This window comes from Thalia democratica, chromosome 3 (genome assembly GCF_965202585.1).
Source record: "Thalia democratica chromosome 3, ktThaDemo2.hap1.1, whole genome shotgun sequence".
NCBI classification, from domain to species: Eukaryota; Metazoa; Chordata; class Thaliacea; order Salpida; family Salpidae; genus Thalia; species Thalia democratica.
In genome coordinates, this window is record NC_139167.1 from 38,809,744 (window position 1) to 38,822,429 (window position 12,686).

At 31.4% G+C, this 12,686-nt stretch overlaps 1 protein-coding gene across 1 annotated transcript; it reads left to right on the plus strand.

The window, feature by feature from the left end:
* Window positions 1–655: 655 nt before the first annotated feature.
* On the plus strand, window positions 656–10,403 carry LOC145832270 (lysosomal alpha-glucosidase-like). The gene is made up of 19 exons (XM_082939588.1): window positions 656–875; window positions 2,597–2,764; window positions 2,922–3,131; window positions 3,318–3,421; window positions 4,309–4,512; window positions 4,745–5,032; window positions 5,422–5,565; window positions 5,838–5,988; window positions 6,196–6,434; window positions 6,584–6,715; window positions 7,137–7,250; window positions 7,407–7,523; window positions 7,655–7,857; window positions 8,020–8,188; window positions 8,371–8,605; window positions 8,858–9,014; window positions 9,182–9,461; window positions 9,816–9,953; window positions 10,344–10,403. The coding sequence occupies exons 1-19, from the start codon at window positions 656–658 to the stop codon at window positions 10,401–10,403; spliced, it is 3,333 nt and encodes a 1,110-aa protein (XP_082795714.1).
* The last annotated feature ends 2,283 nt before the right edge of the window (window positions 10,404–12,686 follow it).

Consider the following 12,686-nt stretch of genomic DNA (forward strand, 5'->3'; position numbering starts at 1 on the left):
GTTATTTTCAGTTTTTTTTTTGGTTGTAAGTATTTTGTTTTTTTGCATTAAATGCAACTAAGAACGAAACGTTTAAATTTACCAATTTTACTCTAGTAATATAAAAAGTTTACCAGTACGGAAGTTAAATGTTAAATCAAGTGCAAATACCAGAAAAAATGTAAGGTTAATGTTTGTATTGTTTAGCTAAACATTTTTAACACAGTATAGAATACACTTAAATTTATTATAAAGTAATTTAAATAACAATTTAGATGTTATTGTTAAATTTATTATCAAAAATAGTAAACAAATTATTACAGTTTGTAGGCAAAAACCTGTATAAAAGTTTATCGACAAAAATATGTTAAAAGTGAACGTATTGAAAGAAAAGGTAATTCTGTTTAGTAAGTTTAAAAAAGGTAACTTAACGAAAACCTTGACTGTTTAAACAAACAACTCATAAACAGTTTAAAATGGTTATAATTAAAAAAATGTCCTTGAAAGAAAACATGATGACGTTAGTCTAACTAAATTTAAAAAAATTTTGTAATACACATTAGACCACAACAAGTTTTACGTAACGACAAGGCTAAACGCCACACGTGCGAAATTTCCCACCACTTACTTACATATACCAACATGATGCTTCTCTGTAAATCATTCAAAACAAAACATGAAGGCGACACTGTGTTTGCTGGCAATCCTGTCGGCTTTCAACGCTTGCCGGGCTTACTCGGCCGCAACCTGCCCGTCCACGGTTCCGGAAGGGAGCAGGAAGGACTGTTTTCCGGAAGGGGGCAGTACGGAGCAGGGGTGCGTGGCGAAAGGGTGCATGTGGTGCGAAGCTTCTTACGACGGACCTCCGTGGTGCTTCTTCGATGACGACGGATCAGGTATTGAGTTTGAACAACAATAAATTTTTGATGTTTTGCGATTAGAGGTTGTAATCTCTGTGCAAATCTCAGTAACAAAAAAGAGACAAACAGAAATATAATTTCATTTTTAAAGCTAAAACTTATAACATTTTTTAATGTCTGTAATAAAAACTACATTTAAAAAGAAATAGAAAGGTTTTTTTATTTTCAATATATACTACTGTAGTTAAACTTTTTAAATAACAGATTTTATTACTTAAATTTTTTAAACTAACTTTTTTTTCACCGCACTAAAATACTAGAACAGCATTGTGAAGATTTATTCCATATAAATTTATTCTACTTTCCTACTTAAATTGCTCTACAACTGTTATGGTAGCCAGCACAACTAAACAACGTTAGTAAAATAGATTCAATTGTTTTAGAAAAAAAAAATTGAACGGAACTTTTGATTAGACTTTTTTAAACATAAGTTATTACTATTGTTTTAAGTATCTAATCTAAAGTTATATCAAAATAACATTCATCGTATATAGAATTGAAAAAAAAGTTTCAAATTACTTAAATAGTAAAACATTTGTATTTTTTTCTTTTTTTTAATGTTCAATTATACTTAAATACTAGTTTTAAATTTTTTTAAATAAAAAGATATATGTAGACTAATGATTTTCTTTTTTAAACATTGAATGTTTATTTTCTTAGTAACACATACCCAATAAAAAGTTGTTTTTATAAAACATATTTTAAGCAAATTCTTTAACTAAAGTACATTATTAAGACTAAAGTTAGTATTTATACTTTCTATGATTAACACGGTTTATCTGTAAAAATTTTAATGATCATTTAAGTTTGTACAAAATTTGTTTTTTACGACAATCTGTAAATAAACTTTTTCATGAAAACAACTCAGGTGATCAGCTATCGTAGAAAGATTTAAAACCTTGTAAAAGCACAAAGAGAAAGTACTGACTATAACTGTGGTAGCGTAATTTTAATTTCTAGGTAAAATGTTGTTTACTTTTTTATTTATTTCTAAAAACAAAAAAATTGAAATGAAAGTAAAAACTTCTTATAAAACTCAGGTGTTTTGTTTTTAGTCAAAAGCAATTATCTCTTAATATGAAACTAAAATTTTTATACTTAACTGTTGCTCATTAATTTGAATAGTTAAAATTTTACTTTTTATCGACAATCGTTTAAGCCGTTTGATGTATGTCATGTCGATTAATATTTAGACCATTAAGACCAGGGTTTGCTAAATCTTTTTTTATAATGCTCCCCCCGACAAGATAAAAAAAAAAAATACCCGTAATTACGTCGAGACTTTTTCATTGCTCTTCATCCATCAACTCCAGAATATTTAGTGTAAGTTTAAAATTACGGCCTCAAGGTCGCTTTAATACAACATCCCCCTCCTTTAGCCCCTTTGCGGCTTATTGCCCCCTAGATTTTTGACCCACTTTTGGACTGCCCTGATTTGAACCATTTATCGCCAAGTATTGCATTTGTTTGTTGTGTTTGAATTTTTTTGTGACAATCAAGATAAAAGTCTATTTTACGCTATATTAAGGAAAGAAAGTTAAAACATCTTTTTATCGTCTTTATTTAGATATCTAGTAACGCAGTTTAGCAATGCTAATAATAAAACTTAAAGTACGCTTAAAATTAAAATCAACTTGCAATGTTGATAAAAAGAAAAATATTATTTGGTAAACCAACCTAACTTTGTTTAACTGTAGACGCCGGAACAGTTCCATCTGGCGAGTGTACTGAGTGTTCTTCCTGCTCGCAAAGAGTTGACTGCTACCCGGAACCAGGTTCCTCGGAGCAAGGTTGCTACGACAGAGGATGCCTGTGGTGCCCTTCGTCAGTGAACGGGGAGCCTTGGTGCGTCGCTAAAACTGGTGGTTTGTTGAAAAAATTACCCGAATTTTATTGGTACATTTAGTTTTCCTTCAGTCTAATTTAGAAAAATAAAAAAATTAAATTTTGTTCAGTTAAAACCATTAAGCTTAATTTAAATTAAGGGCCTTAAGTTATTACTTTTCATTAAAAAACACGAAGGTGACGGTGAAAACACCGTTCCTGCAACTCCATCTACCCCTTCGAGCGGCGGCGATGGTGACGACGACGGATGCGACTCTTGCACTTGTGACGTCAAAATCGACTGCTTCCCCGAAGCCGGGTCCTCGGAGGAGGGTTGCTACGACAGGGGATGCTTGTGGTGCCCATCATCGGGAACCAACGATCCCTGGTGCATTGTGCCAGCTGGAGGTTTGCGGTTGTTTTAAAATTTGTAAGAACGCAGGTTTTTTACAAAAGAAATTTTTATATAACCTTTTTTATTATAAAATAGGGTTTATTGTACAACAAAAGTTTTGTCTTCTATTAAAGGCATAACTTAAATCTAAATAAGTAAAAATTGAATTTTTTTAAACCAATAATATGTTGCAGGAGTAGTACCGACTCGCCCCCCACCATCGGCTGGGTGCAGCAGCGAAATAGAAGAATCAAAAAGAATCGATTGTTGGCCGGGTGGCGGCTCAACTGAACAAGGGTGCATTGTTAGTTTGTTAAACTTGTTTCGTTAATTTTTTCAGATTTGATTTTTTTGTTTGCTTTTACGTAGAAAAAACCAAAGTGAAAATAAAAATTAGTCAACTTTTTGATTTTGGTTTAGAACAGTGTTAGTTTATGTTATGGTGAAATATTATCTACTTATAAAAAGTCCTTGTGTATGATAAAGTTAGCGGAAAAGAGATAAAGTAAGCGACATTTCCATAAAGTTATGTCATAAGTATTACAAAATTTTTTGTTTAAACATTTTCTATCAATTTAGTTTAGATAAACTTTTTAGTATTAAAACTTTTTCACAAAAATTTTTTGAAAATAAAATCAGTAAAGACGTTTGGACATTAGATAATTACTAAATGTGTTATTGTTTATAGTCAGTAAAAAAGTGTAATTTAAAAAAATGTTTTATTAAAAAGTTATATTTTAAAATGAAGCTAAAAATAAATAGTTTAAACTAAAATTTATATTTTTACTTATAAAAAATATTTATTAAATTTTTAAAACTCTAAAAGCTTATCATGATTACTTATTGTAATTAAATTATAAAATGTTTGCAACAGGAAAGTTTCTATAGGTATAAATTTAACTTTTTTGAAAATAAGTAAAGTTCATAAAAGTTTTCGTATACCAAAGGTAAGAATTGGACTATGCACGGAAAGCTTTAAAAGGTCTTATATATTCAAATTAAAATAAACTTAAGAAAAAAATATTTGTTTGGTGTTAATTTTGTAATCTTTTTAGTGAAACTAAAAAAAAATCTAAATAATATCAAAAATAACTTGTCAAAATTAAAACAAACTTTAAGTATTTTTGGCTTATAAATAAAAGTAAGTACACCATTTTTTCGAAGTATTTTATTCAACCCACGTAACAATAGGAATCAGGATGCTTGTGGTGTGAGAGCAGCATGGCTGGAGTTCCCTGGTGCTTTTTCAACACCACCAACCTCCCGGAAGGCATCGACGATGAGCTGAGGGTCAACTGCATTCCCGAAGGAGGGTTTTCCCCTTCCAAGTGCATGGATCGCGGCTGTGCTTTTGCTAATGTCGAAGACCCGAGCGCTCCCATGTGTTATTTTAATGTTAGATATTTTTCTTTTGATATATATATATATATATTACTTATTCCCACCAAATAGTTTTATATTACTTTACATGTACTAAAGACACGAAACACTACAATTAATAACTGTATATATACCTACCTATTTACAACTTTTTATATTTAAAACAAACGTCAAGAAGGTTTTTTTGTAAAAAACTTAAATTAAGTAGAATTTATAACCGAAACAAACATCATCTTCTTCAACACAGAACGATGAGTACGGTTACAAGATGGTGGGAGACGCGGTAGACAACGGGCGTGGGTACACGGTCACGTTGCAACGAGTCCACACCGGCACCCTGTTCGGCAGCGACATGGACACCGTCAACTTGGAAGTGACTTTCGACACCAGCTCCCGCCTCCACATGAAGTTCACCGACCCGAGCGACCCCGGCAGGTTCGAGGTGCCCCTGCCAATCCAGGGAGCCGACGACAGCGCGCCCTCCCAAACTCTCTACGACGTCCAGTTTTTCAACGAGCCTAACTTTTATTTCAAAGTAAGCTGAAGTGGAAATTAAGAGCAAAATTTATAAAATTAATTAAAAATCTGTTAAGTAATATATTCATATATTCTTTGTATTTAAAACTAATAACCATTTTTTAAATTGTTGAAAAAAGTTTGTTTCTTTTTTTCCAACAAAAATTTAACTTTTTAAATAAACCTTTCTAAGTTGACTTTAAAAAATCTATACATTAAAATTGCAGTACTATTTTTAACTCAATATGTATTTCAGTAGTGCTCTTAAATTATTCGATAAAATTAAAACATGTTTAACTTTTTCGTTAAATATAATGTAACTTAAATACTTAGCACATTAATAGTAAACCTGCTGCTGTAAAACCTTTTAGTATAAATAAAATAATATAAAAGTGTTTTTTGTTCTAGGTCATAAGAAAATCAAGCGGTGCAGTTTTGTTGGATACTTCTTTGGGAGGCATGACTTTCAGCGACCAGTTTATTCAGTTTTCAACAAAGCTGCCTTCAAAAACTATGTACGGCTGGGGAGAGCATGAGCATCAGACATTTGCTGTAAGTACATAACTGTTTTTGCTTTGAAAAATTGAAAAATTGTGCTCAAAATAAATGTTTTCATTATAACTAACAAATAGTAAAATAACTTCATAACTTTTGTTATGCGCATAACTAGACCTGTATTATTTTCAACTACAAACTTATTTTATAGTACCATTTTTACATAATACATAATTTGTTTATAATACATTTATTGATAGGCATTAATTTCTAAACAAATGTTCATGAAAAAATAATTATGACTGTTACGCAAAACAATTCATTCTCAGCACGATTTTGATTGGACGACGTACGGAATGTACTCACGTGACCAGCCTCCTTACAAGGGTGCCAACTTGTACGGAGTGCATCCCTTCTACATCAGCGTGGAAGAAGACAACTCCGCACACGGTGTTCTCTTCCTCAACTCTGCCGCTCAAGGTAATGAGAATTCTAATTTGATATTTAGTAGTAATCTTCTTTACATTAACATTTTCAAGTATTTTTTTCAATGCTAAGATCTAGTAAGCTCTAGTCGTTAAAAAGTTAGTGATTTGCGTTTTAAAAAAACCTTACTAAAATATAAATTTAGTATCAATTTAAGTTTTAAAAACCATCTACAAATTATTAAAAATGTTTTCATTGCAGATGTTACTTTGACTCCCGCCCCCGGTCTCGTGTACAAAACGATCGGAGGCGTCTTGGACATGTACGTCTTCCTCGGACCGGAGCCTAACCAGGTGGTGGAGCAATACACTTCCGCCATCGGCACGTTCTACCTGGTGCCCTACTGGTCCCTCGGCTTCCAGCTGTGCAGGTACGGGTACAATCACATCGACACCGTGAAGGAAACCGTCGCGAGGATGGACAAGTACCAGATTCCATTGGTAAAAAATTACTTGTTAATTATAATAACAGTAACAATCAAATAGGAGTAAATGTACTAAACAACCATTTGACTATGAAGTACCTTTTAGTCAACATCAGATAATAAAAAGCTCCTTGTTAATGTTTTTTACGATAATTCTTTATTAAGGATGTGCAATACGGAGATATTGATTACATGAACGAGCAAAGAGACTTCACTTACGATCATCAAACTTACGCGGGACTTCCCGAGTATGTTAAAGAGCTACAGGCTGGTGGAAAGCACTACGTTATTATTTTGGTGAGTTACGCTTCAGTTTGATTAAATTAGAAAATACAGTTTATTTTAAACGGAGGAAAAATAAAGTCAAGTTTCTAAACTTTTAACTATTTTATTTTTATGAAGCTTTTATTTATTAAGTGATATAATTAGTATCAATGATGTAGTTGTTGTTTATCGTGAAAAATTATTAGTTAGTTCAAGTTCAATTAAAACTTTCACAAGATGGATAGATATACCTATATTGAAATAAAACTTAAAATAATTATGCTGTGAAAGTAAATTTTTTTTCATTGCAGTTTGTTCTAAAATCTAGAACTTTATTTTTTATTTGTTCTAAATTTTCTTTAACGGAAAACTTTCAAGCTCAAAGTTACACTATTCTAAATAATCCTAAAAAATAATTTAACGACTGACGTTAAAAATTTACCAATTAAAACAGGATCCTTGTTTAACAATGGACGATCCTGTTGGAACTTACGCTCCGTACGAAGAGGGTCTGGCTAAAGGGGTTTACATTATGAACGCCGACGGTGTGACTCCATTGTCAGGAAAGGTACCAATTACTTTACAATATATATTGGTCTGTTGAAATATACAAATTAAGTATTGTTCAACATTATGGCATTATTTTTAAATTCAACTGAAAGTCAAAGACACGATTTTAAACAAAAACTTAAAACTTATTTTTTTAAATATAAATGTTTAACAGGTTTGGCCACCAGGCAACAGCGCGTTCCCAGATTTCACGAACCCCGTCACTGAACAATGGTGGACCGAACAGTGTCAGGATTTCCACAAAACTATCAACTACGACGGACTGTGGATCGTGAGTTAACTGACACAATTATCATGCTTGTGTATTCATTAGAGGGTGTACCTTGTTCTGTGAAAATTAATTTAACTAATTATTCCTGAGATAGAATTAAATATGAATTAAATTTTACTGAAAAATTTCAGGATATGAACGAGCCAGCGAGTTTCGTGACCGGAAGCACTGACGGATGCGCGAACAACGATCTCAACTTGCCTCCATACAAACCAGCCATTTGGGGTGACATTTTAGCCGACAAGTCAGTGTGCCCCGACGCTAAAACTTACTTGGGAAATCATTACGACACCCACAGTTTGTTCGGATGGAGTCAGTCAAACCAAACTTTTAGGTTAGATTCACAGCTGTAAAAAATAATTTAAAACCATACTTTATAATGACTCAATTGAATATAACTAAAGCTTTATTGAATAGGCTTGTAAGCTCAAAGTACGTTATAAAACAACCACTTTTTAAATGAAGCGTTGTTTTAACTTATTTATTTTGAAAACAGTGCACTAGCAGCCACTACAGGAAAACGTCCATTCGTGATAAGTAGGTCGACGTTCCCAGGTAGCGGTCAGTGGGCAGCTCATTGGCTCGGCGACAACAACGCCGACTGGCACAACTTGAAGATGTCTATCATTGGAATGCTCGAGTTCAACTTGTTCGGTATCCCATTTGTTAGTCTTATGTTATTTGCAATGTGGCTTTTATGTCTAAACTTTAGTTAAGGTGTTTTGAGGAGTAACTATTAATCAATAAAAAAGCTATAAGCTTTGCTTGATAATGCATGTAAAAATAAATTTGATATTTGAAAAAAAAAGTAAACAATACATTGCGCTTATGAGTTAATACGCAAAAGATCGGAGCCGACATCTGCGGATTCAACGGCAACACGAACGAGGAGCTGTGCATGAGGTGGATGGAGCTCGGATCCTTCTACCCCTTCTCCCGCAACCACAACGGTCTCGGCTACAGCGAGCAGGACCCAGCCGCTTTCGGCGACGTGTTCGCCCAGAGGTCACGTGACGTGCTGAACATCAGGTACAACTTGCTGCCGTACCTCTACACGCTCTTCTACGACGCCCACGTCAAAGGTTTGTTTTTGTTGTAAATTTTAAATGTTTTTATGAATAAAAGATTTCAAGTTTTAAGTTGCTTGGTGTTAAAACGAATTGGTAAAACGAATTGTGTGCAGTATATACGTACAATAAAGCGTTATTAAATCTAAAAACAATTCATTATAGTTCAGTTTGTGTCATTTTGAAATTATAATCTTAGTTTATTTAAATTAACTTCTTCAAAGTCTTAGTTATAACTTTTAAATTGTAACGAATATTCTATTAAAGGAAGCTCAGTCGTGCGAGCAATGGCTTTCGAGTTTATCGACGACGTTACAACTCACACAATAGACGAGCAATTCATGTGGGGATCCGGACTCATGTTCTCTCCTGTGTTGGAATCAAGCGTGAGCGCAGTCGATTCCTACTTCCCACAAGCAAGATGGTATGAAATTTAGCTATCATTTATTCGAAATGAAGTTTTTAAAACCAAAAGTTTTGCAAAGCTGCATTAATCTTTATCTTTCGTCTTATATACGAAGTTTCTCATCTTTTTTCAAAACACAAACTTTTTAAACAACATTTTATTTTAATAATCTTTGTCCATGCTAGGTACAACTACTACAACAACCAGGAGCAAGTGAACACCAAAACCGTCGTGACTTTGGACGCGCCGTTGGGCACCATCCCCATCCACGTGAGGGGAGGAAACGTCATCCCGACCCAGGACCCGGCCGTCAACACCGAAAAGTCGCGCAACAACCCCTTCGGGCTCATAATCGCGTTGGACGAAAACAACGAGGCTGAAGGTTCGTTGTACTGGGACGACCTGGACACCCAAGACCCCATCTCGAGCGGAAGCTACATTCATTACCAGTTCACTGTTGCTAATGTAAGTTAGAGTTCGTTTAATTTTGTTCGATTTCTATGCTTGTATGTGTAATACTTTAGAATTTAATTAATTAAAAGAATGTTCGGTAGTATTCAAAATGTACTGTTCCAGTTAATTTTTGATAGCTGATAAAATTTTTGCGTTAATACTATGTACTTTGTTGAATTATAAGTTTAAATAGTTGCTATATATATATGAGAATATTACTAAAAAATTAATAAAAAAAAAATTAAAAATTAAAGTAATTTCTACATAAAACTACACTATTTTTCAGATACTTAAGCATTTTAATTACCTTATGTAGTTGAATAAAAAACTTTAAAAGATAAAGTAATTTTTCGACTTTCAAAACAGGGTAAATTGACTACAACAACAACCGGATCTGAATCTTATGCATCTTCAATGAAGTTGGGTAGCGTCAGAATATTAGGATCATCTTCTTCTAGCGTGAAAATCAACGGAAGAACAGTTTCATCATCAACAACTGGAGATGTAAGTTGATTACTTTTTTTTTTTAATAGTATTAATATAAACTTGTTTCCAAAAATAATGTTTATATAAATGTATAAACTTAAAATTCAACATATGTTATAAATTAGTTTCAAGATATAAGCTTCAAACTAAACCTGGTTGATAAAATAAATATTTAAAAAAATTACTACTTATACTTTGTTCTAAAGTTATAAAGTTACAAACAAGTTGTAAGTAACAATTTATTTTTAGATTTAACTTTAAGTAAAGTAGTAACATCAATAAAATAACAATCAAGTTCTATAAACGCTTAGTTTAAGGTATTGAAAAAGATACCAAATACTATTATCATATGTTTATTTTTTGTAAAAGAAAGTTAAAATCAAAAGGTTTACATGTAATTTTTTTTAGGCTACTATTGTTGGAGGAGTAAATGAATCAATGGGATCTTCGCTTACAATTGAGTGGTGAAATTAATCGATTTTTGTTCAAATAGTGCAATTTTCATCCTTTTGACAACATTAAAATCTTACACCTATACGCCTGTTTCCAATTTTTATATCTTTAATATTTTTTAGCTTTTTATTTTATTTTTTATTATAAGGTGTTGAAACTTTTTTGTACGTTTTCTAAATAAACAAAATCTTTTTATTAAGGTTTTAGAAGTAGCATATATCTTTTTGATAAAAAAAAATTGCAATAGTTTTGAGTGTTTACAAAGCTTAATGCAACGGAAATAAATGGTAGTTCACTATTGTGCAGTTTTACAAATAGATTAACAAAAAAATTGAGTTGTGTTTATAAAACTTTTTTGTTGAAAATATATTATTCATAATAATTTTATACAATAAAAAACTTGTTTAGTCTTTACTGCAAGAAGTATTAATGTAAACAAAAACTAATTCTATTTTATTTTAGACATAGAAAGATAAGGTAGTGTTTTAGCTAAAAATACTCTAAAATGAAAAAACTAAACACGTAGAAACCACAAAAAATTAGAGTTTGTTTTAAAACAGCATTGAAAAATTAAGAAATATACTTAAAACGTGAAACTACATTTTCAATACTTTTTAACCTTAAGTTGTCCTTTAAAATACTGGTGATTTTCAAGTTTCATATGTATCTGAAGAAACTGAAATTTGACTTGTTTTACCTTATTCAGTAACCTGGTAAAAGTGCTTAGTTGTAACTTTATAAGTAAACTTCTTATGTTGTCTTGCTTCAACTTCCAAGTATAAATTTGTGGGTTTGAAGAAGCATAAAAAAGTTTATATTCTTATGCTAATGAAGTTTATTCTTGTTTAAATTAGAGTTATAAGATTTTAGTTTCAGATTTTAAAATTTCAGTTTAAAACTGTCAGCAGATTAATTTGACAGTTAAAAGATGGCTAAATGCAGTGACGTTGCCAAGTTTTTAGCTTAAAGTAAAGTATCATTTAATGATCTCAATACAGTTTTGTTAAACAATAATTTTTTTTTTGGCTTACTATGATTTTTTTTTGGATTTTTAAAGGAGACTAAGTTTTTGAAAATTTGAATTTAACTTGTGAAAGTATTAAAACCTATAAACTAATTTAAAACTTTAAAACTTAATCTTTAAAGTGAAAAGGTTCTTAGTCTAAATTTAGGTTCGCTGTAGTACGGAGTTTTACAGGAGAAACTAAATAACTTCTTTAATTAGAATATATAGCGATAAAACTAATAGTTCAATGTTTAAAGGTATATAAAAGTTAAGTATTTTTTTGTTCAAATTTCAAATATTTATGTAGAAAATTATCATTTATATATACACTAAACAAAACACTTTGTGATAACTTTTGTTAAAAATCAACCATTAATAACTTATGTTTAGATATATACCTTTATAAAGTATGTCACTACACATAATTTATTTGTGTTAATAACTATAGAACGCCATAGAAGTTTTAAAAGAAGTAATAAGTCCTGGACAAGACGTTAAAACGTATCCGTGGTGTGCGACTCGATAACCGAAAGGTTTTTTCGTGCACCAGGTCTTACTAGCAAATATTTTGAGCGCTTTTTTTGTCGTTAAATAAACAATATAAATTAAATAAATAAAAATTCCTTAAGCAAAACAAAAATGTACAAAAAAAAAATTTAATTATTGTTAGTATAATACTAATTTGCAATTTTACTTTTAAGCTTTTTACTTAAATAGGAATTGTATATACTTTATTTATAACAACTAGCATTTAAAAAATTAAAACGCAGTTTATGTTTACAGAAAATTTCAGCACTAAGGTTTCCGATTAGCCGGAACTATAATAATAAAGGTTTTGAATACTGAAAAACGTTTATTTGTAACAACTTAAAATGCCATACTCAAGTAAATGGGTGGCAATTTTGTCATATAAATCGAGTCAGCACAAGCTTTTAGTAATTCTAGATGCTTTAAATGCTTTGTATTTCTGTGTTTAGAATGAAATAAAATCAATTTTGACGAAATAAATTCGAAAGCTCAGCAAAATACGTCCCTTAAAGCAAAAATATGCGGCCCGTGATGACTTTTTTAAGTTACAAAAAAGATAATGCTCAAAACTTACAACTTAAGCTCTCAATTTAATAATAAGGAATAACGAGTGCTTTATCATTAAGTAATTTTGATTTAAAGTAGTATTTTTAATTTTTTTGAATTACCGAGCAAGTTAAAGTCATTTTACTATACAGCGCGGCCCATGAGAAACTATTACTAAAAAAAATTCCAATTTACTTGTAAAAGGCTGCCGCCGCCTG